Here is a 23,801-nt window from a genome sequence, read left to right on the forward strand (position 1 = left end):
CAGTCACAAAAAGACAAATACCGTATGATTCCACTTACACGAAGTAGTCAAATTCATAGAGACAGAAAGTAGAATGATGGGTGCCAGGAGCTGGGGGGAGGAGAGAATGGGGAGTTATTGTTTAAGGAGTACAGAATTTCAGTTTCACAAGATGGAAAGAGTTAGGAAGATAGAGGGTGGTGATAGTTGAACAACATTATGAATGTATTTAATACCACCGAACTGTGCACTTAAAAATGGTTGAGGTAAATTTAACGTTATGTATACTTCACCACTAAAAAAAAAAAAAAATTGGAAAAAGAAAACCTTACGTGAACTTTCCTCAGTCTTGTCTTTGTGTCCTTGAAAATTGCTTTGTTTAGTTTCATCTGCCCAGAATCAGGAGGGTTTTTATTCCTGGCCCAATATCAGTGATGATTGGCCTTTGGCCAAAATCTGGAGACACCAAGTCACACAAGCACCACCCTTCTGGAACACTGCAGTCCTCGGGAGAACTTCTCAGTCTAAAACTGTGCCCCTTGCAGGCCAAGCACTTGCTTCCTTCACGTTTTCTCACTGTAATGTCAACACATTACCTCTCTAAGTGGCAATTTTCACCAGGGAAATTTTGGAATTGAAATAACCACTTTAAGAAATTTTGCCATGAACAAGATTGTCCATTTGAGAGATTCCTTAGAACAAAAAGGGCAGAAAAACCACATGAAGAGCTTGCTTGTTTTATTATTTTTTTAATATTTATTTATTTATTTGGCTGCACCAGGTCTTAGTTGCGGTACTCAGGATCTTTGTTGAGGCCTGCAGGATCTTTAGTTGCGGCATGTGGGATCTAGTTCCCTGACCAGGGATGGAACCCCGGCCCCCTGCATTGGGAGCGTGGAGTCTTAACCGCTGGACCACCAGAGGAGTCCCGAGCTTGCTTGTTTTATCTGTCTCAAGGAGAGAGATCATTTTGTTTCACATAGGAGACATCCTCCTCTTCATTTCTGTATTTGGGGATTAAGAAGTGCTATGCCTTGATAAAACTGTCAAGGGCCTGAATTACTGTTTAAATCAGCTGTAATAACTCTCTTTTGAGTATGTTTATGTCAAATCGCATTTTCCTGCAGCCAAAATTCTTCCCTTCTCCTTTCATAGGGAAATGTAACTAGCCTTTTACAGTGATAATCTCATATTCATCTGAAGCCACTAAAAAACCCTTATCAAAACGGACAACAAATGAAGGAATTTCTATATAGCTTTCCATTACTTGTGTAAACAAAGAATGTTGCCTACCATTCCAATTCTACAGGGATCAAGTCATTAGCCATGGCAATCACTCACCTACAAGTATACCCTGAAAGGAATTCAGGGGAAAACATTCTATGTTTTGGATATATGGGCCCCTAGATAGTTAAGATGCATATCTAAAGAAGAATTTCAATGACCCCAGATTCTTGCATCTTCCCATATATAGATAAGCACTAAAATCCTTAACTGAGATATGGTGTGTGTGTGTGTGTGTGTGTGTGTGTGTGTGTGTGTGTGTGTGTGTGTGTGTGTGATTAGCAGTAATCTTTTACCAAGATGCATGCTTGACTACATGTATTTCCCAGCCAAAAAAATTATACATTTACTAGTTCCTCCCCTACCTCTTTGAAACAGTTCCCAGTTCTCGGAAACACTGAATAAAACTCAACTCACAGCTCTTATGTTGTGTGCTTTTTCTCCAATTGACACTTGAGATCACCATAAGAAGAGTGGAGGTTAACAAAAATGCTTCATGATAATAGCCACAATAGCAGTGATAAATTGGCCTTGACACTGAACCAACATTGATGGGGTAACTTTAAGGGTTTTGTTGAGACGGTTCCCTTGCATGTCACACCTCATAACAATCATGACAAAGACTGAAAAGGTAGGGTGTGGATAGAAACCAAAAGCTCGAGGCCCTTTTGAACACCTCCAAAGGGCTATGAGCAAGTTCTGGCTGTGGTTTATTTTCCAAGTGAACTGAGTTCTTCCTACTGGCCAGAGAGTTATCACCGTAAAGGTAGGGAAACTGCTTGCCTTCGTATTCCCGACTCAACTTACCTCTCCAGTAGCAGGGACAGGCATTGCACTTATTTAAAGAACTCTGTTATTTAAAAACTCTGTAAAGTTTTAACTTCCTCAGAAACTCTACAGCCATTGTCACCTATAATCTTCAGAAAAAGTAGAGAGACCTAATGGAATTTGGAAAGTAAAATCAACAAACTTCTAACCCTAACCCTCAAACTTCCAGGGACTAAAGTATTGCCATTAGCCTTGATGGCATAAGCTCTAACCCCTCTGGGGACCACCTATAGTTAGCTACTTCTGAGTTAATAACAGACTACCCTAAGTGTTTTGTAATTGAACCTCAAATCCTAGATTCTACTCTCTTACAGGCCAATGTGACTTCATACTACTAGAGACTCGTGTGATGCCTCCAGATGGTTACATAATAGGTTCAAGCTGCATTTCCAAAAAAGTCTGCATGATCAAAGGGAAAACTGCCCTTGAGCCTCAGTGGAAAAGACCTTATTAATAGGCTTCAAACTGAGGATTCTTAGGAATTCTCCAGAAGCTGATGACTGCAGACTTGGACGGCTTCTGCTCAAGGTGACAGAACAAGATTAATTTTCTGATTCTTCAGCACCTTTTTTTTCTTTTTACTTCACTATTAATCTTGACTATTACTGTACCTTGACACCTTCTAGTAACCAAGTAAAATATCTCTCACCCTGTTACTTTTGACCTGCTATGGATTCCCTCTGTCACTTACGGAAAAAACGAAACTAGCTTGTGTGTTTTCTCAGACTACAGCTACTATGAATTTGATTGCTGGATCTCTCTCTCTCTCTCTCTCTCTCATGCAGACTCACACGCCTACCTGAAACTGGCAAAAATGTAATAGCTCTTCTTTTAAATACCTCAGAAGGTAGCTTTCTTTCTATAGGTCCTCTCACATTTCCCTTAAAAAAATAATCCCAGACCTTGATCTTGTAAAAATTGGCTGTTGGCCTCAGATTGTAATGCTTCTGCTGAAGTCATTACAACCCTATCAGCAAGACCCAGCCCATCAGGAATGGGAGCTAACAGTTGGGGCAGTTTGTTCTCTTCAGACACACTCTAGCCTGTTTTGCTGCTACTGTTTAACTCCACTCAAGAAACCCACTCTAGAGGACTTCCTTGGTGGTGCAATGGTTAAGAATTCGCCTTCCAATGCAGGGGACACGGGTTCGAGCCCTGGTCCGGGAAGATGTCACATGTCGAGGAGCAACTAAGCCCGTGCGCCACAACTGCTGAGCCTGCACTCCAGAGCCTGCGAGCCACAACTACTGAAGCCTGTGTGCCACAACTACTGAAGCCTGTGCACCTAGAGCCCGTGCTCCGCAACAAGAGAAGCCACCGCAATGAGAAGCCCACGCACTGCAACAAAAAGTAGACCCCGCTCGCCGCAAATAGAGAAAGCCTGCACACAGCAACAAAGACCCAACACAGCCAAAAATAAATAAATAAAAATAAATAAATTTATTTAAAAAAAATAGGTCACACCATCCATGAAAACCTTCAAGTAACACCCATAATTAGGATGGATAATGTGTTGTCCCAGAAATTATGTTGCAAGTGACCTCTGAAACTCTATACACCGTAAATAAGACTATAAATCCCAGCTTTGCCACTTTCAGGCAGTATAACCATGGGCAAGCTGCTTTACCTTTTCGTGCTTTCAGTTTCCTCATATGTATAATGAGCGTAAGGAAAGGAAGGTTCCTCTGTCACCTCCGAAGTGATCACTGGCATATCCTTCCTCTTCTACAGGCTTGCAGGTAATCTGATGACACTGCAGATCCCCTGGAGATGGCCCCGATTGGTCAGTTCCAGAGGTTGGCCCTAAATGAGCTCCTTGAGATGGTTGCCAGGTCCCAACATCAGAGCGTAGATCTCTAAAGGTGTATCCCTGGGGAAGGCAGCCCTCCCACCCCCCTGGAGGACCTGGGATGGTAGGGGTGGAGCTATCAAGGCTGTCCTGCCCAGCCAGGTCCCGTTCTCCAACTGCCACTAAGAGAACAGAGGAAATGAGAACACTCAGACCGGCAACTCCCAGACTTAGAGTAAGGTATGCACCCAACTCTTCTGTCTTACTTTCTCTCTCTCTCCCACTTCTCTTTTTCTTTCTCTGCCCCTCAGTTTCTCTTTTTTTCTTTGCTATCTCTGTCTCTCCCAATATCTGTCTCTATCTCCTCACTTTCATTCCCCCTTTTCCCTGTCTTTTTTTTTATGTGTACTGCTTTTTCTCTTGGTATCTCTTTCTCTGCATCTCCATTTCTCCTTTGATGTCTCTGTAAACTGGCTATCTGTCTCTCTCCCTATCTTTTCTGTCTGTCTGTCTGTCTTTGATTTCCCCTTGTCTCTCTCCCCAGCCTCTCAGGGTCTCTGCCTGAGGAAGTGGACAAAGGGATTTCCCCACTCCACTGTCAGGGCTGGAACCTGTTGCTCTTCTCTGATTCTGTCCACCTCTCTACCCCTCCTCATCCACCAAATATCTTCCCTTCCCCACCGCATGCAGACAGGTGGATGGCAAACCCCAGGACTCAGGGAGGGTGAGAGCCACCAGCCAGAGAAATCAAAGCAGAGAAATGAGGAAGAAGAGCTGAGAGACAGATCAAGACATAGAGGCAGAGTTGGGGCTCAGGCGGGGAGGGAGACAGGAAGGAAGAAACAGAGGGAGAGCCACTGAAATCCTTATTAGAAACGGATGGGATTAAGTTGGAAAAGAGAGAGAGAGAGAGAGAGAGAGAGAGAGAGAGAGAGAGAGAGAGAGAGAGATAGGGAGAGAGAGGATGCAGTTTGGGCATGTCTCTGACTCTCTGAGGCCCCTGAGCTAGAGGGTAAGTGGGCAGGCAGCCTGAGGAGGCCTGGCCTGACAACCCTTGTCGGTTCAGCCCCTCAAACCAGCTCAGAACTCTGCACCGCCACCTCGCCTTCTCTCCTGCCTTGGCCTCCACCTGACGCTGAGGGTCTTCCCACCTGCATTACTGACCCTCAAACAGTTTCTTCTTGCTCCTCTTACTGTCTCTGCCCTTTCTCCTCGTCTCTGTCTCTTTTCCTTTATTTCTTGTATGTCTCTCAGCCTCTATCTCTGTCTTTCTACGTGTCCATTAGTGTCTCTATGTCCCTCTATTCCTATTTCTCTCGCCATCTGTTTGTCTCACTCTTGCCTTCTCCGTCTCCTGCCTTTTCTGGGTCTCTGCAATCCCCCCCACCCCCGGTAGAAACCATCCGGGGTCTGACCCCGCATTCCCTTCTTTTGGGAAGAGCAGCAGGCCCGCGGTCAGGTCAGGGGGCGGGGCCTGAGGACTCGCCCTGGCCCCAACTCCCCCCAACTCCGGAGACCTGCACGACACCGGACGCCCCAGCCCCACCTAGGAGCCGGGTGACGCCACGGCAGCTAGGCTCCCACGAAGCCCCACCACCACTCGATGCCGCTCTACAACTCTCAGCCGAAGCCCAGTCCTCCGCTACTAAACCCAGTACTGGTCCCGCCCGGCCCAGCCAGCAGCCCCAGGAGCCAGAGCACAAGGCCCTGAACTTCACCATGAACCGTTCCACGGCCCCACGGCTCCAACAGCTTTCCAGACCGGGAGACCATGAGCGGGCTCCCAAAGGCGGGAGGAGGGCGGGGCCCCCGGGCGTTTGAGGTTCCCCAAGGGGCGGGACCTTAAGGAGCAGGACAGGGCGGGGTCTGAAGGCGGGAAGAGGTAGGGTGTAGAGGCTGCTGAGGGCAAGAAACCTGCAGATCTAGGGGGCCTGTCGGGGCGGAACCCATTTGGAAGGGGCCAGGGAGACACAGTAGGGACAGGGCCTCGGAAGAGTCCAAGTCGATATATAAAGACAGGGCCTGCAGGAGGCTTAGAGGGCACGGCTGAAAGATAGGGAGGGTTGGACCTAGGGGCGGGGCCTGGAGACAAGGGTCTGTGGACATCACAGCAGCCTGAGGCAGGCGGAACCTGAGGGCTCAAGGAAGGAAAAGGCTCAGAAGAGCTAGCGGGCCTGTGTTTGACAGGAGCAGGGTGGGATCTGGAAACACAGCGGGGATGGGGCCTGGAGGTGAGGAAGGGTGCGGCCTAGGTGTACCGAATGGGCGGGACCAAAGGAAGTGGCCTGGAAATACAAGGGTTGCAGCCTGGGATACCCAGGGTCTGACTGGCATCCCGGTCCTACCCAGGCAGGTGTGTTGCTGCTGCTGGCGTGGTCATGGAATCGGCAAGTTCGAGGCCAGGGCCCTGCTGGGGCACTGAGAGAGCTGTGTGCACGGGGCCTGCTACTGAGTCCATCAAGCAGTGTTGCAGTTCTACTACCTCCGAGGACCACTAGGACCTCGTTGGGGCCTTGGGAGGCCTGAGAACTCAGCATTTGCACCCCCAGGGAGCGAGTTTGTATAAGAGAGAGGGCATTTCCACCTCTTCGCAATGGCTTGCATAAAAGGGACAGCTGGTGTGTCTCCCATGAGGCCATCTACACCCCAGTGGAGGCGTCTGCCCCACACATGTAGGTGTTTGCATGCAAGAGACAGTGTTTGGAGCCGACGTCCATCCGAGAAAATCTCTTTCCCATAACCCCCACTCCACCCCCAAAACGAAAACTCATCCGGTACCCTTAAATACTGACAACACTGAGCATCGCAGAGCAGAAATCTCTCTGTAGTGCAGAAGAGAAGATTAAGGGTACCTTCTTCAAGGAAGCTGGGTCTCCCCGACCCCTACTTCCATCCCAGGTCCCTGGTGAGGCCACATGGAGGGGGAATTATCTTCACAAACGGGGTGACTGGTATCCAGAAAGACAGAGTTCACTGTGAGGTCAGATTTCCCAGTCTTTGCAATGGGGACATGGGGGAGAGGGGTCAGAGGTGCCCCATGTGGAACCACCCCCTCCACCCCAGCAATCCTGTGCTCACTCATTTCTTTCCCAAGCCTGTTCCTCTTCTGTCTGCTTGTGAGTCAACACTTGGCCCCCTTATTCATGTACTATTCACATCTTGATTCATTCCCCCTCCTACACATTCATCCCACAAACCTTTACTAGAGCCCACTCTCTGTGGGACTCCAAATCCTAGGGCTCCCAAGTCCCTGAAGAGGGCTCTACCCCTTGTCCTAGTGAGCAGCTCCAATGGGTGGCTCAAGGAGTACATACATAGGCATTTCAAAACTGGCTTTAAATACTGATCAGGGTGCCATGCAAAGGGATTGGGGTGAGAGCTTGTTACATATGAGTGGGGGCTGGGGTGCCTGAGAGAGAAGGGACCCATCCATCAGGGCAGCTGGGGTGCCCCACCCCCAACCTGGGATAAGGGAACAGAGTAGAGGCCCTCTCTGGAGGGTCCCAGGGCCAACTGGGAGCCAGCCCTCCCTTCGAGGTAGATCATCGCGGGGGGAACCGAGGAGGAGCTCCCACAGTGGCGATGACAGGCGGTCACTTCCTCAGTGGTACTGCTGATAGCTGGGGTAGCCTGGGGCCGGGGTACCCTCCTTAGGGGGCAGCTGGCTGGGGTCCTCCAGGAATGGGGGTGCTGGAGCGGGGAGAATTGGATAAAGATGAGCGGAGGAGGCAAGGCAGAGCATTTCCCACCTCTCCCTGGCCAGCTTCACCAGGAACTCACCATTGCGGAACTGCTGGGCGGTGTAGCGAGTGAGGAGGATGCCAACACCCTCGATGAGGGCCAACAGAATGCCTCCCATCATTGCCGAGCCCACCATGGCCAATGGCCCACCTGGAGGAATGAGGAGGCACGGGGAGAGAGGTGAGAGCAGGCAGAACAGGGTGGAAGGGGCTGGGGCCTGGGGATGGGGCACTCACTGCGGGCAGCCAGCACAGCCCCGGTCAATGCTCCGCTGGTGATGGAGTTCCAGGGATCTTCCTTGCCCCGCAGCCGCACCAGACCGCAGTCGATGGTGGAGAACAGGCCCCCCCACACTGCGAAGCTACCTGTTGGGGGATCACGGCCTAATTAATGTTTGTGGGGAATCCCCAGAATATATGGCTCAGGGTCCAGGGACTCCCAAGGCCTGAACGCTCTGGCAAAGAACGGGGAGAAAAACCCAGAGGCAAGGGCAGATGGCAAACTCCTAGGGGATAGCCCCCATCTGTCTCCGTGGTAGCTCCTTCAATCTGTCTGTAATTGCCATCGCACTCCCTTCACCTTCATGGGGGGCTGACAAGTGTTTACGGGCAGATTTATCTGCTTCTATATGGCTTTTTTCTTGGCCCCGCCATGCACTCATTCCTCTCAGTTCTCTGACCAGGGATTGAACTCGGGTGACGGCAATGAAAGCCCAGAATCCTAACCACCAGGCCACCAGGGAACTCCCTTCTATATGGCTTTTAACAGAGCAACTTTGATCTTCGTAACTACCACACAGAACTGGAATTCTGACCTTGGTTTCAGGGACAAGGAAAGGGGTTAGCAAAGCCAGTTAACAATACAATAGTTAAAATGTTTACTCAAGTCTAACTGTGTGCCAGGACCTGATCTACGCACTGCATGTTACTTGACTTCTGAAAATTTATATTAGTTAATACTACCAAAGCGCTTAACAGAGCAACCAGCACTTAGTAAGTACTACCTAAGTTACATAAATTACAAAACTTACTGTTTTGTCATCCCCATGTTGCAGATGAGGTTCAGAGAGGTTAAGCCACTAGCCCAAGGTCACACATCAGGGAAGAGCCAGGGTCTGGATTTAAACTCCAGAACTCACCCATATGAAATTGTTGGGAAACGTCACTCCCCCAGGAAGTCCCAGGCAGAGTTGAGACTAGAATCTGGACCCCCAACTTGCAGTCTAGACTCAAAGGAGCAACCGCCTCAACTCTGTTATCACATCTGTCTCCCCAAACCTCTCACCTCCAATCTGAGGGGCTCGGATCCTCACAGCGTTGACACTGCCTCTCATTCGGTGCCGAATTCCCTGGAGGAAAGTGGGGAGGAAGGGAATCAGAGCCCGGTTGAGGCCACTGGCAGACAAGGTTTCTAGCTTTTAAGAGAGGGATGGGGGCAGGAAACCTGTAGGGGTATCAGAGGTAGAGATGTGGGGAAGTGGCCAAGAACTAGGGGGCTGGGGAGCACCCCAATATAGGTGCTCTCAGAGCTGGGATGAGAAATCATTCATTCATTCATTACTTAGCATCTATGTGCCAGGCACCATGCTGTATGCAGGGATACAGCAGTAAACAAGGTAGACCTGGCCCCTACCCTCTCAGAGCTCACATTATAGTGGGGGAGACAGATCCTAAATAAGGGTACAGATAAGACAGCTTCAGACAGCAATAAGAACCCTAGAGGAAATAGGATAAAGAGCTGTAACAGTGGCTGAAGGGTCAGGAAAGACCTCTTTAAGGAGGGGGGCATTTATGCTGAGACCTTGAGGATGAGAGGGAGAAACCTGGACAAAGATCCAGGAAAGAGAGCTCCAGGAGATGAGGGGAGGGACAGGGCTAGACAGAGAAATTGCAGAGACCTTGACAAATGCATGGCATTTAAAGTCATGACATTTGATGAGGTCTCCCAGGAAGGGGAGGGGGGGTTCTCAGAGATAGAGAGAGAGAGAGAGAGAGGGAATCGATTACGTTAAATTAAAAGTATTTTCTCAGCTTTAAGGCTGTCCTCCTCCTGCCAATTAAACTCCTGTCACTTCCCTCTATCCAGGCTTCCAACCCAGAATCTGCCTCTAGGTAAAATCTGACTGGCTTTGCACACACACATTTAGGTTTTGGTGATGACCCTTTTGGTATCACAGCATTTCCACAGAGGAGCTCCAGTTGGGTGGGGGGGTGAGGGGCAGAGGTCATGCTTGCAGTTCCTCCAAACTTCCAGATCCTGGAGCCAGGCCTGGCATATAGTAGGTGAGCAGGCACCAGAATGAATAAGTGCATGTGACTGGCAGCTCCAAGCAGTTTTCAGAACAGTATCCCATGTGGACAGGGCAGGACCCCCGCACCACCCAGGGAAGGCCAGGACTCACGACAGGGGCATTGCGGAAGCCCTTAATGGCCTGGAAGACTCCACCGCCGATAACACCCATAGTGAAGGCACCACCGCAATCATCCACAATTCGCCATGGGCTGCAAGCGGGAAGGGGAGGATGGGGTTAATGTCAGCCCTCCCTCTTGCCATGTCACGAGGACTCTTTCCAACTGGGAGAAACTTAAGTCATCCAAATGGGAAGCAGAATTTCAGATAATAGATTATTTTCCCCCTCATTTAAGCAAGAAATAGTGCGAAGGGGGGAAAATATTAGTCTTCGCCCTGTCCGCCCCTCCCCTTCGCAGCCAACCAAGGAATCAACCGCTTTACTACTATCAATTATTAAATGAATTGATAACAAGCAAAGAGTTGGCAAGTTTAAATAAGCGCTACAGAAGTGTTAAGCTAGCACTGTTACTAAAGCAGAACGGGCTCGCACCCCCTTTTCCCACAGTGAGCACGTCCAACCAAGCCACGCCCTCTCTCTCTCTTTTTTTTTTTTTATAACCCGCACAACTGGGAAAAACCAAGCGCAGACCGTGGGGATGATCCAGCACCGCTCAACACCGCACCACCCCCTCGGCTGGAATGGATTCGACCAGCGTGTCTTTTCGTTAACAAAGAGAGACTGGGAGGTACGAAGGCAAGGGAAACGTGGAGTGGTTCGTCCTTGCACCGCATCTTCTCCTTTAGGCACACAGTTGTGGCCCCTCTTAACGGAGCCCGAGTAGGAGGAAGCAAGTGGAGGGGAGCAGAAGGAGACAACAAACGTCTAAGAGTCTCCCGAGTCTGGGACGTGGCGCTGTGTGGCCGGTGCCTCCCCCGCCCGCCTCCCACCGCTGGCCGTGGCGCCCTAGCAACAGTCCCGAGGCCTGCGCCCCTCGCCGTACCAAGGCTCCCGAGCGTACTCCTCCATGGCGCCGGCGTCCGGCCGCGCAGTCTGGCTAAACCCCGGCCGGGCCACACCCCCACCAATAACACACACAGGCGCCCGAGCTTTCTGCCTATTTCAGGGCAACGATTGGGTCGTTTCGCCAGAAGTCAGATGAAGGCGCACTCTCATTGGCCAGCTAGGTTTGCGTCATCTGTTCGCCGCAGTCTTAGCGTAGCCCAGTTTCCTCCAGGCTCGGAGAGAGAGGACCTCGTTCTGGGCATTGGGAGGAGAATCGTGTAGTCCTGGCAATCATAGAAGCGACGAGAGAGAGAGAGACGGCCAGTCTATCAGCTTTCCACTACCCGCGTGACTGTATTGGTAATGTCGGGGGTGGGCGCATTTTTTGGAGCTGGAGGAGGTGTTGCACTCTGCTCCCCCATCCCAGCGCTTTGGTTCCTTCCACCCGGTAGTCTTCGGGGGAAGTTGGGTGAGCCCATTTCTGGGACGAGGGGCAGCCGCGTTTGGCCCCTCTGGCAACGGGCGGAGCCTGGGCCTGGGAGAGGAACCCGGTCCTGGAGCACCCGGCCCGGGAGAGGAGGGTTGGTGAGAGTTTTGGTGATATTGCCATTTATCCCTTCCACCTTTTAGCGTAGGGTCTGTCGCCCAGCTCCTAGTGTAGGTGGGTAGGTGGGGGTCCAGATGAGTACTTGCTGGGGGGAGGCGCTTGGTTACAAGATCCAGATTCAGTCCTCATCTGAGCTGTTTTTTGGTCTGTCTGTTCTTCCCTAGGTCTGTCTGCTATCCGCTATGCCGCTGCCCGTTGCGCTGCAGACCCGCTTGGCCAAGAGAGGCATTCTCAAACATCTGGAGCCCGGTGAGAGAGCTAAGAGCAGATAGGCCTACCATGTGCCAGGCTTGACAGGCACTTTGTTGTTGATACTGCCACTTGATACCTAGCGTGGACCTACTTCGCACCAAGCAGTGGGGTGGCAGGCATTTCACTGTTAACAATGCGTATTCCTGACACCCATTCCTACCGTATGAGGAGGCGGGTGGGGACGGGAAATAGACATTTCATCCATAATAATACTGACAGCTGACGTGTATTTTTGGGTCTTCTATATCCCAAGTTTAATCCACCCATCAGTCCCTGGAAGTGGTTACAAAGCATCTAATAGTAAGGATAGTAACAGTTGACAGAAGCTGAAATCTACCGCAGCCTCCTGTGGGCCAAGCACAGTGGCAGGATGCTAATACTTTGTTCTTTACCATACTAGTAGATAACATTATTTTAGACCTACTGTGGAGCCAGGCACTGTGCTGGTGATATATACCTTATTGTTCAACGTATCAATAGCTGACATGTATTTTGGGTCTTCTTAAGTGTCTGTCATACACATTATGATGAACAGTATATAAAATAATGATAGGATCTATCATTTAGGCCTACTGTGCTGCTGTTGCTAGTATTTCTATCTTATTGTAAATAATAGTAAAAGCTGGCATCTAGTTTGGGCTAAGGTGTTCCAGGTACTGGAAAACTCATCTTATTTTCACTTTATTGATAAGTGACATCTATTACAAGCCTGTTGTGTGCCAAGCATAGATCTTTGGTTAATAATACTGATAATGATCATTGATATGATATTTACTTTAAGGCTGTTGGTACCAGGCCCTGTGCTGATTGTATATATTTTACTAACAATACTGATGATTATAGCTGACATCTATTTTGGGCCTATTGTGTGACAGGCACTCTGCTGTTGCTGACATATACATTTCATTGTTAGCTATATCCATAGGTGAAATCTGTGATAGACCTACGGAGGTCCAGGTACTCATACACCTTTTTTATTCTGTTGATAGTAACTGACAACAGTTGTAGGCCTCAGGAACTGAATAGATTCAGAGAAGCGTTTGGATAAATCCCGTGCTATCCAAACTTGCTACTCAATATACCGGAGTCAGAAACCTCATATTTGCCAAGCTTGGGAGCTGAACAGATTTGGACATATTTTTAGATAAGCCCCTTGCTGAAACTAATTTTATCCAAATAGATTTGGATAGTATGGTGTCACATACTATCTGAACTCAGGAACTGAATAAATATGGATACATGTTTTTTAATGAATCCCTGTCTAAAGTCTGAAACCAGATAAGTTCAGGTAACAGTATGTCATATCTGAACCCAGAAACAGAACAGATTTGGGTAAATGTTTTGGTAAATCCCGATACTCAGATACTTGGATTTGGAATGTGAGCAATATTTTTTAGGGCACTTGAGACCTGGCACACACACGTGGTCCACGTGAATGTGAGTGTGTGTCCCCAGGCCCTGACTGCAGGATGGGGATCCCTCTGGTCCTTACTGCTGTCCTCCTTCCCTCCTTGTCCTGCCAGAACCGGAGGAAGAGATCATTGCCGAGGACTATGATGATGACCCTGTGGACTATGAGGCTACCCGGTTGGAGGGCCTGCCGCCAAGCTGGTACAAGGTGTTTGACCCTTCCTGGTGAGTCTGGGGACGTGGCGGGGGCGGGCTGGGGGTAAATGGGGGCCACAAGGGAAGAGATCTGGGGGCCCTCCCTGTAGGGTCCTGGCATGGGGCAGGTACAGGCAGAGATTGGGGAGACAAGAGTTGAGGCTACAAGGAGAGGATATCCGTGCTGACATTCCTTCCCTCCCTCCCTCCCACTGCCCTGCAGCGGGCTCCCTTACTACTGGAATGCGGACACAGACCTCGTGTCCTGGCTGTCTCCACATGATCCCAACTCCGTTGTTTCCAAATCTGCCAAGAAGCTCAGGAGCAGTAATGCAGGTGAGTTGGCAGATACAGGGGTGCCTCGAGTGTTCTAGCAGTTCTCCGAGAGGGGTCAGGTAAAAGACCGGGGCAGGTAAGACCAGGCAGGCCCAGCCCCAGGCAAAGGAGGCTGTTGAAGGCAGAGGCTGCTGGGTCCTGAGGTGGGAGCAGGAAGGTCACAAGGCTTTCGTGTCCCCAGATACTGAGGAGAAGTTGGACCGGAGCCATGAGAAATCGGACCGGGGCCACGAGAAATCGGACCGAGGTCACGAGAAGTCAGAACGCAGCCATGAGAAGTCAGAACGGAGCCACGAGAAGTCTGACAGAGACCGGGAGCGTGGTTATGACAAGGTGGACAGAGAGCGAGAGCGGGACAGGGATCGGGACCGGGACCGCGGGTATGACAAGGTGGACCGGGAAGAGGGCAAAGAACGGCGCCACCATCGCCGGGAGGAGCTGGCTCCCTACCCCAAGAGCAAGAAGGGTAAGCTGGGGTGAGGCAAGGGGGGCACCAGGGGTGCACAGTGTAAGGAAGCCCTCGCTTGGCTTCACGCGAGTGCCTGAGCCTGGGGCCTGGCAGCCTCGGGCTCCATTTCTTCCGGGGATGGGAGAGCTCGGTGATCCGGGACTCCTTGTGCCCCCGTCGAAGACCCCACTCTGCCACCTACTTCCGCAGTGGCAAGCCGGAAGGATGAAGAATTAGACCCCATGGACCCCAGCTCGTACTCAGATGCACCCCGGTAATTGACTACCCCTCAAGAGCCCTTCCTTTTTCCTCTTGACTCACTGCACCGCTGACCGTTCCTTTCTTCCTGTCTCCTTTCCCCCTTTGTCAGTTGTGGGTGGGAGGTGCCTGCCACAGTACACATATTATACATTCCCGCTCCCACCCCTTGTCACCCCCAGAGGCACGTGGTCAACAGGACTCCCCAAGCGGAATGAGGCCAAGACGGGTGCAGACACGACAGCAGCCGGGCCCCTCTTCCAGCAGCGCCCTTACCCATCCCCGGGGGCTGTGCTCCGGGCCAATGCCGAGGCCTCCCGAACCAAGCAGCAGGACTGAACCTTCCCCACCCCCACCCACTCTGGGGTTTTTAATAAAAGCTTTTCGGTGGATCATGCCCATGAGACCTGAGTGCTTCCTTCTCTCACACTTTTGAGACTTCCCAACCCAAGCCAGCAAGATGCAAAACACGTTTTATTTACAAAAACTCACCTAAGAAATAATACTGTAGGGGTAGCAGGGACATGGGGGTGGCAGGGGCTGGAGGCTGAGGTGGTTGGGTCCTGTCTGGGCCAGAGTTTAGTCATGTCAGCCCTGTGTGGGAGAGGGGGTGTGGGGACAGGGGGTTCGGTGTCTACCCCCGCCCCCAATACTGATCAGAGCATTTGGTCCTGGCTGGACCAGGGCAAGAAGGGAGAGCGAGGCCAGGCCAGCGTCTTCAATCCCAGCGGCTAGGAACCCTTCACCTTGGTGAGCAACCTGTGGTGGGAACGGGGAGGAAAGAAAAACACAGAAAGCTGGGGTGGGCTGGCAGGTGGACGTCCTGAGCAAGCGAGGATGACTAGTGAGGCTGGTAGTCCCCAGGGTTAGTAACAGAGCCCACGTGGAGAGAGCGGGTCCCCTGGGTCAGAAAGCTACACGTGGACTAAATAAATACAATATCTTTATTTGGCATTGGGTATCCTGACATTTGTTCATTACAGTTCCTTAAAAACAAACCAAAAAATCAGAACAAATTAATCAAAAATAAAGATCCAACGGCCCAGCCCAGGCATCACACACACACACACACACACACACACACACACACACACACACACACACACACACACACACACACACACACACACACACACACACACACACACACACACACACACACACACACCCCCCCCCCCCCCCCCCCCCCCCCCCCCATATACACCCTGGGAGACAGTTAAGGGGTCTTTGGGGAGTGCAGGGGGCAGGTTCCACATTTCAGCAATTTAAAGACACCCCTCCCCATGAAGTAAGGGTGCCTCGTACAGCCAGTTGGGTATCATGAGTGTGGCTGGCAGCTTTATTTTTCCTCTCAGGATATCTTAGAAAATAACCCTGCATCCAGCAACTGACGGTGTCTTAGATTCCATGAGATTAGGCCACTTCAAGGACCTCCCTTCTCCATTTTTCCCACACCCTGGATCATTCATCTGATTACACCACAAACCCCCAAATCACAAACAAATGGCCCCTACTGCACCCTCCCCCTGAATGGGCTGATGCAAAAATCTCAGCTGTCGCCCCCCTTCCTCTCTCCCTGGGTGCTCACAAGAGGCCCATTTTCAAGTCCCTGTGTTAGGGAAGCTGCCCCAAGGCCACAAAAAGAGCTACTAATACGATCCATCCAGTGTGGTTGTCAGGGAGGAGAGAAGGCCTCAAGCTATCAGAATCGGAAACCCACACGTAGGCATCAGTCATTACTAAAGAGCTGTAGGATTTTTGTCCAATTTGTCCCTACAAAGGTGGAGGGATTGCTGGGAGGGACTCTCCCAGGCATGAGAGACAGGACGCCTCTGGCTGAGGGAGGCAGACAAAAAAAGCCTTGAATGACAACACCCCCAACCTGGTCCCCGAAGGGGTTAGACTGAGACAGAGGAGGCAGCTCTAAAAACCCCTGGCTACAAGGAAGGGTTCACGTGATGCCCTGCCCTAGTCCCACAAGCTTCTGGAAGTGTCGACAACCTGGAAGAAAAGACCCAACCCCAGGGGAGCCAGGCCCCGGTGGCAACTTGGGTCCTGCAGATGCCCAACACCCTCCAACCAGTGTCCCTCCCTGTCTCCCCCCACCGCCACCGCCAGCCCTCACTTCACCAGCACTGACTTTGGCAGAAAGGGCTCCGTGCTGACGTCTCCACGGTGGGAAGACAGCTGCGATGGCGGCGGCTGCCCCGGAGGCTGCTGACGAGTGCAGGGCCCAGAGGTGGAGGCAGAGGCGGAAGCTATGGCTTTGGCTGCACCTCGGGGCAGGCTGTAGAGGTAGACGGCACCGATGACCAGCCCTGCGCCAAGGGCAAACAAAGGGTCCACGTGGAAGCCAAAGAGGCGGATGGAGGCAACAGTGGACAGCACAATGGACAAGGAGGTGGCAAAGCCCTTGAGGATATTGTCGGCATACTTGACGACAACAGCCACCAGTAGCCCGCCGAAGGCCTGGTTGAGCACCACGCCCCAGACAGCAGGCGTGTACCCGAAAAAGAAGCCGCGGTGGGCTACAGCAGTGCCCTCGGCCCACCAGAGCCCCACCAGGCCCAGGGCTGTGCCGAAGAGGCCCAGCTGCAGGTTGCGCAGCCACACGGAGCCTGAGCTGCCCTTGAGGATCTTCTCGAAGTAGACACCTGCAAAGCCCGAGGACAGACAGGACGCCACGACAGCTGCTAGGCCCGCCCCAGGGTTCTGATCCAGTGGCCGCGGGCCCCCACCGCCGGCTTGCTGTGCCTGGACAATGGCGACTCCGGTGAAGAGGAGCAGCAGGGAGGCCCACTGCAGCCGGGAAAGGCTGCGGTTCAGCATAAGCACGGAGAACAGTGCCGTGGTCAGGATCTTCAGCTGGTACGTCACCTGCGAGTGGTATGTGGAAGACACTGAGGGCTGCTCCCGACCCCCAACATGTACATGTGGGGGACGGCACCCACTGTGGGCCCCCAGGCACAATGGAGGGACAGGGTGGGGTAGATAACCATAAAAACAGCAAAAATATCCAGCCACTGGCCACTGACTGAGATGTGGCTAAATAGCTCTGAGGTGCCTCCCAGAAAGTACACAGGAGGATGGCTGTGCAAGGATGTCCTGGGCCACACCCAAGTCCACATCCCAACCCCGTGTCCTAGCTGTGTGATGAGGGACAAAGCACTTGCCCTGTCTGAGCCCTGACATACCATCTGTAAATACAACTGATGTATGTGAAGCACCTCACACAGCAGGTAATGAATGAATGGTAAACATCCTGATGAGGGAGGTCTTGATAAGGATGTGTTGATACAAATGAATCAGCCACGAAATGACGTCAGTAAACGTTTACATAGAGCTTACTGTGTGCTAGGTGTGGGTCTAAGCACTTCACATGCATTCATTTAATCCTCACATATGAAGTGTTATTGTAATGTCCAATTTAAAGATGAGATGGAGAGGTTACGTGACTTGCCCGATATCACACAGCTGGAAAGTAGCAGAGCTGGGATTTGAACCCAGGCAGCCTGGCCCCAGAATCCAGGCTCTTTAACCATCTTAAAGGTTGCCTGTAAATAGCCTAAAGCTTATCCATCACCAACCAAGGGCTCTTCCCAGATATTACTTCTTTTAATAATCTCAGTGAGTAGCTACTATTACCATTTCCATTCCCAGTTCTCACAGATGAGGAAGCCGAGGTTGAGGAAGATCCAAGGACATTCTGGAGGAAACACAGCCCCTGCTCTCTGCAGCCCTCCCTCCCCAACATCCTATATCCCCCACCCCAGCCAGTTCCTGGGCTTGGGGCTCACCTGGAAAGTGGCAGCTGGCAGGTTGGAGATGGCAACATACTGGAGGTTATTCTGCAAGGTGTAGATGAGAGAGGGCACTGCGAGCTTGAGTGTGTCCACATACTGCACCAGGACAGCCTCGTGGAGGAAAAGAACCAGGTGCTTCACGTTACCTAGGTGGAGGGAGGAGATCCCTGTTTAGCACTGACTTCCAAAGATGGGGATCCTCTAAAGGACAGGACTGCGCCTGGTCCTGTGTCTCCCCACCACACTTCGACTCCCTGAGGGCTAGAATGAGGTCTGCGCTCTCGGTTTCTCTACTGTACAACCATGTCTCCAGCAAGCCTTTCGGATACTCAGTCTGAGAATCACAGACCACATTTCACTCATCTTAGAGCCCACCTCTCTGGCACAAAGCCCCAGGGCAAGCACTCAGTACAGTTTGTGCAATGAAATAATCAGCACTAACTAGGAGCTTGTGAAGTAGAAGCTCTAGGAGTGTGGGTGGAAGGCTGTTTACCAAGCAGAGGGAAAGTTTTAGACTCAGCTTTTATTTTTTTATTTTATTTTATTTTTTAAGATTTTTTTGATGTGGACCATTTTTAAAGTCTTTATTGAATTTGTTACAATATTGCTTCTGTTTTACGTTTTGGTGTTTTGGCCGCGAGGCATGTGGGATCTTAGCTCCCTGACCAGGGATCGAACGAACCCACACCCCCTGCATTGGAAGGCGAAGTCTTAACTACTGGACTGCCAGGGAAGTCCCTTAGACTCAACTTTTAGACTTTTCCTAGTTCCTTCCTAGCCTGAGAGCTGCCTGAGGGCAGGGGCCATCTTCCACTTGGCCGCCTCCTTCTGTCAGCCCCACACACACCAAGCATTTGCCCCTGTCACGTGGAAGAATGCAGGCTTGACTCTAAAGCAGAAAGTCTGGCTGGGACCTGCTCCAATCAATAAATGAGAATAGTTTCCTATATAATAAGACCTTTGCAAATCTCACCCCACTTTTTTGCAGTTCATCTTTTAAGACTCATCTGAGTGTCCCTCCTCAGGGAAAACCCCACAACCACTGCACAAGGTTACTGCAGGAACTCCTGCTGATGCTCATTCACAAAACCCTGCCCTTGCCCTTCATGGCATTAATCCCAGAAGTAATTATCAATCTCTAACCCTTTACCCAAATTCCCTGGACCCAGGGGTTTGGGTGTTCAAAAATGTCCAGGTGTTAGAAAGGTAACACGGCATATATGCTATATATTTCACATAACACACATCACGTATATGGGGCTGCACACCGTAATCAAGCACATTCATATTTCTGCAGTGACTCGTGGACACATTCACACCAAATGAGAAAACTAAAAAAATAAAACGGGGGGGTTGCTGAAACTGTAGATAAGAGATGAAAGCTGTGATTAACCTGTAGCTATTTGTTTCTCCCCATCTAAAATATCAGCCCCCTGAGGGCAAGATGCACGTCTCCATCGCTAACATGTCCACCTCCACAGCCAGAACACGGCCTGCCACACAGTGTTCACTCGAACCGTCTCAGAATCAATCTAGAACAGAGCAGATGAGTTCCTAAACTGCTGCCTCCCAGGGCCCTGGAGCTAATGAGTGGGTGAGAATGTTTTCTTCACTGTAAATACCTAGGGCAGAGCCGCATGCGAGGCCTTTATAGAGAAATGACTGGGCAACATTTTAAAGAAGAAGGCCTTTGGGGGAGGTGTTTAAATTAGTAAATAAATTCAACTTATAGGAAATATAGAGGACAGAAGAACATGTTAAATGAGACCACTGGGAGGCACTCAGCAAAATCCAGGCTACCCAAAGTCTACAAGACAAACAACCTTATGTCTTCGAGAAATTAACTGCAGAGAGAAAAAAAAAAAAACAGTTGGAGGGGAACCTAGAGGCTAGCTGACCTAGAAGACACCAACCAATTACAAAGCACTGACTTTATATAAACCTGATTCAAACAAAATTTTTAAAACTTTTATGACATTTGAGAAATCATTACGAATTTGAACACTGACTGGATATTTGATTATTTTATTAACTTAAAAAATTATTGTTAATTTTTTGATGTATGATTTCTAGCAGTCATGACTGATTGAAGTCATTATTTTAAATGTACCAAAATATTTACTCAAGATAATAAGAGGGAATTTACTTCAAAATCATACTTCATGTGGGACATACTTCAATATAACAAGGTGCAGGAGTAGGTAAACAGACACATAGATTGGTAGTGAGTGGATAATCACTGATGCTGTTTAATGGCAGAGTGGCCATGAGTTGATTATTGTTGAATCTCGGTGATGGGACATGGATATTTTACCATTTTATTATTTTCTCTGATTTTGTGTTTGAAATTCTCCATAATGAAAAGTTAGAGAGAAATCAATAAATCATCATGTAAGGGTCACCTGCTACCTTATGGGCACAGACTGTCTCACTCCTTCAGTGTTTACTGGCCAGCTCCTGGGGAGTTAGGGGTATAAACATGTGGATGCAGCTACTCATAGCTGGAGGTACAAGGCGGCCAAGCCGCACTTACACAGTCCCCAGGCATTTTCATAGACAACCAACCAAACCCTCCACGTGGGTGTGGGTACGTACACAGACACACAGACACACACACACACACGCACACATACACACACTGCCACCCACCGACTCCAATGCAGCCCCCCTCCCTGCAGCCCCCCTCCCTGGCTCATACCCCTCTTCTGTGCGAAGAGCAGCAGCAGGCAAGTGAGACCTTTGAGCACTTCAGCCATGACCACAGCAGTGGTGGCAAAGAAGCGGTCCCCAGGCAATGTGCGGGCATAGCGGATGCTGAGGATGAGGGAGGCATTCTGGACCACCAGCACAGCTAGGGATATGTATTTGAGGCGCCGGTGAGCTGTGGGGAATGGAAGGAGTAAGGGGGAAGAAGGGGTCAAAAGCTGCTGTGGCATAACCACACTACCACCCTCCCCTCTCCCTTCTCGACCAGGATCCTCCTAGCCACCACTACTTCCTCCTTCTGCCTGCCTATGCTGACCCAACGTGAGTCTGATCCCTGCCAGCTTCCATTGCCTCAGCCACAGGCAGGAAGAGCCAGAAAGGGAGAAGTGGGCCTCTCCCTGTCCAGCCCATACCTGGAATCCTTGCTGAGGTGTCAGGAAATGGGTGGGGCAGGTCCTGGACACCCACCTCAGCCCTCTCTCTCCCTCCCCTGAGTGAGAAGCAACCCTGCCCTGGACAGAATACCAACTGCATCCTCGACATTTATTGAGTGCTTACTGTGTGCCTATCACTGGGATAAGGGATTTATATGGATCACCTCAACAGACCCCTACATGGCTCTGACCTCTGAAGGAACTATCAGTGTTCCCATTTTATGGATGAACAACCAAAGATTTATATGAAATGATGGTTCTATTTAGTGAAGGATTGTCTCATGTGAAAAATGATACCCTAATACAAGGAATGAGACCACTGTATAAGGCATGTCCATCCCCTAAGGAACTTTCTCTCATCTAAATTATTCCATTCCCTTACACTCAGAATGGTCTCTCCAACCCCTCCCGCCTATGATGACTGATTCCTCCCTAACCCCAGAATGGTCTAACAAATATAAGAAATGATTCCCTCACTGTCCAAAGGATTGAACCCCATGTAGTAAATGGTTACTCCACTAAGAATAGTCTAGGTCCCTTAACGATATAAGGAAATATTTCCCTATACACCAATCATCCTCCCACCACCGCATACCCCCACCTCCAGCCAAGAAATTATCCCTTGTCCTGCTCACACTCACAATGAACTCTCCCCGTTATAAGGAATGGCCTGGCGCCCTCAGAACGTCCTTTCTCCGCCATATAAGGAAGGCCCCTCCCACTGCAACATACAATGAACTATCTCCATCAGGAAGGGACCCCCAGAACGGTCTTCTCCCCATATAATGGACATCCCTATCCTCAAAATATTCTAAGTCACATAAGGAAGAACCCGCCCCACCCTAACTCACAATACCCCTGTCCCTTTACAAGGAAGAAACCACTACCCTCAGAACAGCCCCTCCCTTCTATAAGGAAGAACTCTCCCGCTCTCAGAATGGTCTCTCCCTTGTATAAGGACGGACCCCCACGCACACTCAGAATGGTCTTAGTGGTCTTAGCCTCCCCAAAAGGAAATACCCGCCTCCAACTCAGAATGGTCTCTACTCCCCATTTGCAGAAGGGACCTCCCCATCACCCTCAGAATGGTCTCTTCCCCGCCCCCAAAACACACGTCCTCCTCCCACCCGCCACTGCCACATATAGGTTGGTCCGTACGGGATGCTCCCTCTCGCCTCAGTGAGGAACCTTTCTGACCCCCCAGCGATCCCGCCCCCCGGCCCGCCGCCGACTGCTCAGCCACAGCCTGTCTCACCCGCAGTCGCGGTCCCAGGCTCCAACGCCCCTGCGGAGACCGCCCCTGGCCCGGCCGACGCGGGGGAACCGCCGGACCCCACCGCTGCCATGTTGGCATCTGCCTGGCCCGTCCCCTCGGCAACAGTAGGCCACTTCCGTGTCCGTTACTTCCGCTTCCGGGACCCCGGGGGGTGGGGATGGGGCGAGCGAGAAGCTGCCCAGAGCAGTGGCACTCCTCGTTCGCTCCTGAACGCTACTTTAAGAGCGGCCTCAGGATTTCCAAATTCCGTCAGGATCCGGAGACAGGGCACGCAGCCGGCTCAGTCTCCCGCCGTCTTCACAGAGCCTCTTTAGCCCACTCCCGTTACTAAACCCGCCCTTTGATCTCGCTTTCCATATCGCCCGCCCATTCTGTCTCCTCGTCTCTTTGGTTCCGCTGTCCGTCTCCCATCTCGGCTCTTTATTGCCACCTTCTGATGGCACCGCCCTTTCTGCATCAAAACTCCTGGGTCCTTCCGGGTTGGACTGAAGTTCTTTTCCCTTCTGTCGGCGAGGCCAACCCCCGCCCCCTGGAGAGACAGCGGGCATCTGGGAGGGAAGTGAGACTTTGAGGGAGCAGGGCAGGTGAGGGTCAGGCAGGTAAGCGAGCAGATAAAGGCAGGGCAGTTGAGGATATACTAATGAAATGGCACAGGAGAGTTTAGACTGAGAAGGGAGGACAAGTGAGTCACCATTAAGAATGGAAAAGTGATGGGGCTTCCCTGGTGGCGCAGTGGTTGAGAGTCTGCCTGCTGGTGCGGGGGACGCGGGTTCGAACCCTGGTCTGGGAGGATCCCACATGCCGCGGAGCAACTGGGCCCGTGAGCCACAACTACTGAGCCTGCGCGTCTGGAGCCTGTGCTCCGCAGCGGGAGAGGCCACGATAATGAGAGGCCCGCGCACCGCGATGAAGAGTGGCCCCCGCTTGCCGCGGCTGGAGAGAGCCCTCGCACAGAGGCGAAGACCCAACACAGCCAAAAATAAATAAATAAAAATAAATTTAAAAAAATACCTTGGCTAGTTTATTTATTTATTTATTTATTTATTTATTTATCTATTTTTGGCTGTGTTGGGTCTTCGGTTCGCGCGAGGGCTTTCTCCAGTTGCGGCAAGTGGGGACCGCTCTTCATCGCGGTGCGCGGGCCTTTCTCTATCGCGGCC

General features: G+C 50.9%; 3 protein-coding genes across 5 annotated transcripts; 1 reads left to right on the forward strand and 2 right to left on the reverse strand.

Moving 5' to 3' along the window:
• Positions 1-7,197: 7,197 nt before the first annotated feature.
• Positions 7,198-11,066, reverse strand: TIMM17B (translocase of inner mitochondrial membrane 17B). The gene is made up of 6 exons (XM_007180305.3): positions 10,915-11,066; positions 10,023-10,122; positions 8,906-8,969; positions 7,858-7,986; positions 7,661-7,771; positions 7,198-7,570 (listed from the first exon to the last, which is right to left on the reverse strand). Exons 1-6 carry the CDS (start codon positions 10,938-10,940, stop codon positions 7,482-7,484), a joined length of 519 nt encoding a protein of 172 aa, XP_007180367.2. The 5' UTR covers positions 10,941-11,066; the 3' UTR covers positions 7,198-7,481.
• A 52-nt stretch (positions 11,067-11,118) lies between these two features.
• Positions 11,119-14,819, forward strand: PQBP1 (polyglutamine binding protein 1). The gene is made up of 7 exons (XM_007180306.2): positions 11,119-11,276; positions 11,688-11,772; positions 13,299-13,410; positions 13,604-13,716; positions 13,898-14,182; positions 14,375-14,438; positions 14,605-14,819. Exons 2-7 carry the CDS (start codon positions 11,706-11,708, stop codon positions 14,759-14,761), a joined length of 798 nt encoding a protein of 265 aa, XP_007180368.2. The 5' UTR covers positions 11,119-11,276; positions 11,688-11,705; the 3' UTR covers positions 14,762-14,819.
• A 59-nt stretch (positions 14,820-14,878) lies between these two features.
• On the reverse strand, positions 14,879-23,214 carry SLC35A2 (solute carrier family 35 member A2). 3 transcript variants are annotated; one of them, XM_057538369.1, is made up of 5 exons: positions 22,621-23,214; positions 20,924-21,106; positions 18,220-18,371; positions 16,563-16,709; positions 14,879-15,181 (listed from the first exon to the last, which is right to left on the reverse strand). In XM_057538369.1, exons 1-5 carry the CDS (start codon positions 22,709-22,711, stop codon positions 15,011-15,013), a joined length of 744 nt encoding a protein of 247 aa, XP_057394352.1. In that variant the 5' UTR covers positions 22,712-23,214; the 3' UTR covers positions 14,879-15,010. The 3 variants fall into 3 exon arrangements, with proteins under 3 accessions (XP_057394352.1, XP_007180370.2, XP_057394351.1); XM_007180308.3 differs by having other exon boundaries at positions 16,563-17,299; positions 22,621-23,026; XM_057538368.1 differs by lacking the exon at positions 20,924-21,106 and having other exon boundaries at positions 16,563-17,299; positions 22,621-23,152.
• Between the last annotated feature and the right edge of the window lie 587 nt (positions 23,215-23,801).

Source organism: Balaenoptera acutorostrata, chromosome X (assembly GCF_949987535.1).
Source record: "Balaenoptera acutorostrata chromosome X, mBalAcu1.1, whole genome shotgun sequence".
Lineage (NCBI taxonomy): Eukaryota > Metazoa > Chordata > Mammalia > Artiodactyla > Balaenopteridae > Balaenoptera > Balaenoptera acutorostrata.

What these genes read in the sequence shown, in the direction of transcription:
- TIMM17B (XM_007180305.3), bottom strand. Translation starts at nt 10,940, where the DNA reads ATGGAGGAGTACGCTCGGGAGCCTTG. An exon ending in GAGTACGCTCGGGAGCCTTG is followed by an intron (nt 10,123 to 10,914) that starts GTACGGCGAGGG and finishes TCCCGCTTGCAG; the next exon opens with CCCATGGCGAATTGTGGATG. An exon ending in GCTTCCGCAATGCCCCTGTC is followed by an intron (nt 8,970 to 10,022) that starts GTGAGTCCTGGC and finishes ACTTTCCTCCAG; the next exon opens with GGAATTCGGCACCGAATGAG.
- PQBP1 (XM_007180306.2), top strand. Translation starts at nt 11,706, where the DNA reads ATGCCGCTGCCCGTTGCGCTGCAGACCCGCTTGGCCAAGAGAGGCATT. An exon ending in AAGGTGTTTGACCCTTCCTG is followed by an intron (nt 13,411 to 13,603) that starts GTGAGTCTGGGG and finishes ACTGCCCTGCAG; the next exon opens with CGGGCTCCCTTACTACTGGA. An exon ending in GCTCAGGAGCAGTAATGCAG is followed by an intron (nt 13,717 to 13,897) that starts GTGAGTTGGCAG and finishes TCGTGTCCCCAG; the next exon opens with ATACTGAGGAGAAGTTGGAC.
- SLC35A2 (XM_007180308.3), bottom strand. Translation starts at nt 22,711, where the DNA reads ATGGCAGCGGTGGGGTCCGGCGGTTCCCCCGCGTCGGCCGGGCCAGGG. An exon ending in TGCCAGCTGCCACTTTCCAG is followed by an intron (nt 17,300 to 18,219) that starts GTGAGCCCCAAG and finishes TACCACTCGCAG; the next exon opens with GTGACGTACCAGCTGAAGAT. An exon ending in ACGGAGCCCTTTCTGCCAAA is followed by an intron (nt 15,182 to 16,562) that starts GTCAGTGCTGGT and finishes TTCCCACCACAG; the next exon opens with GTTGCTCACCAAGGTGAAGG.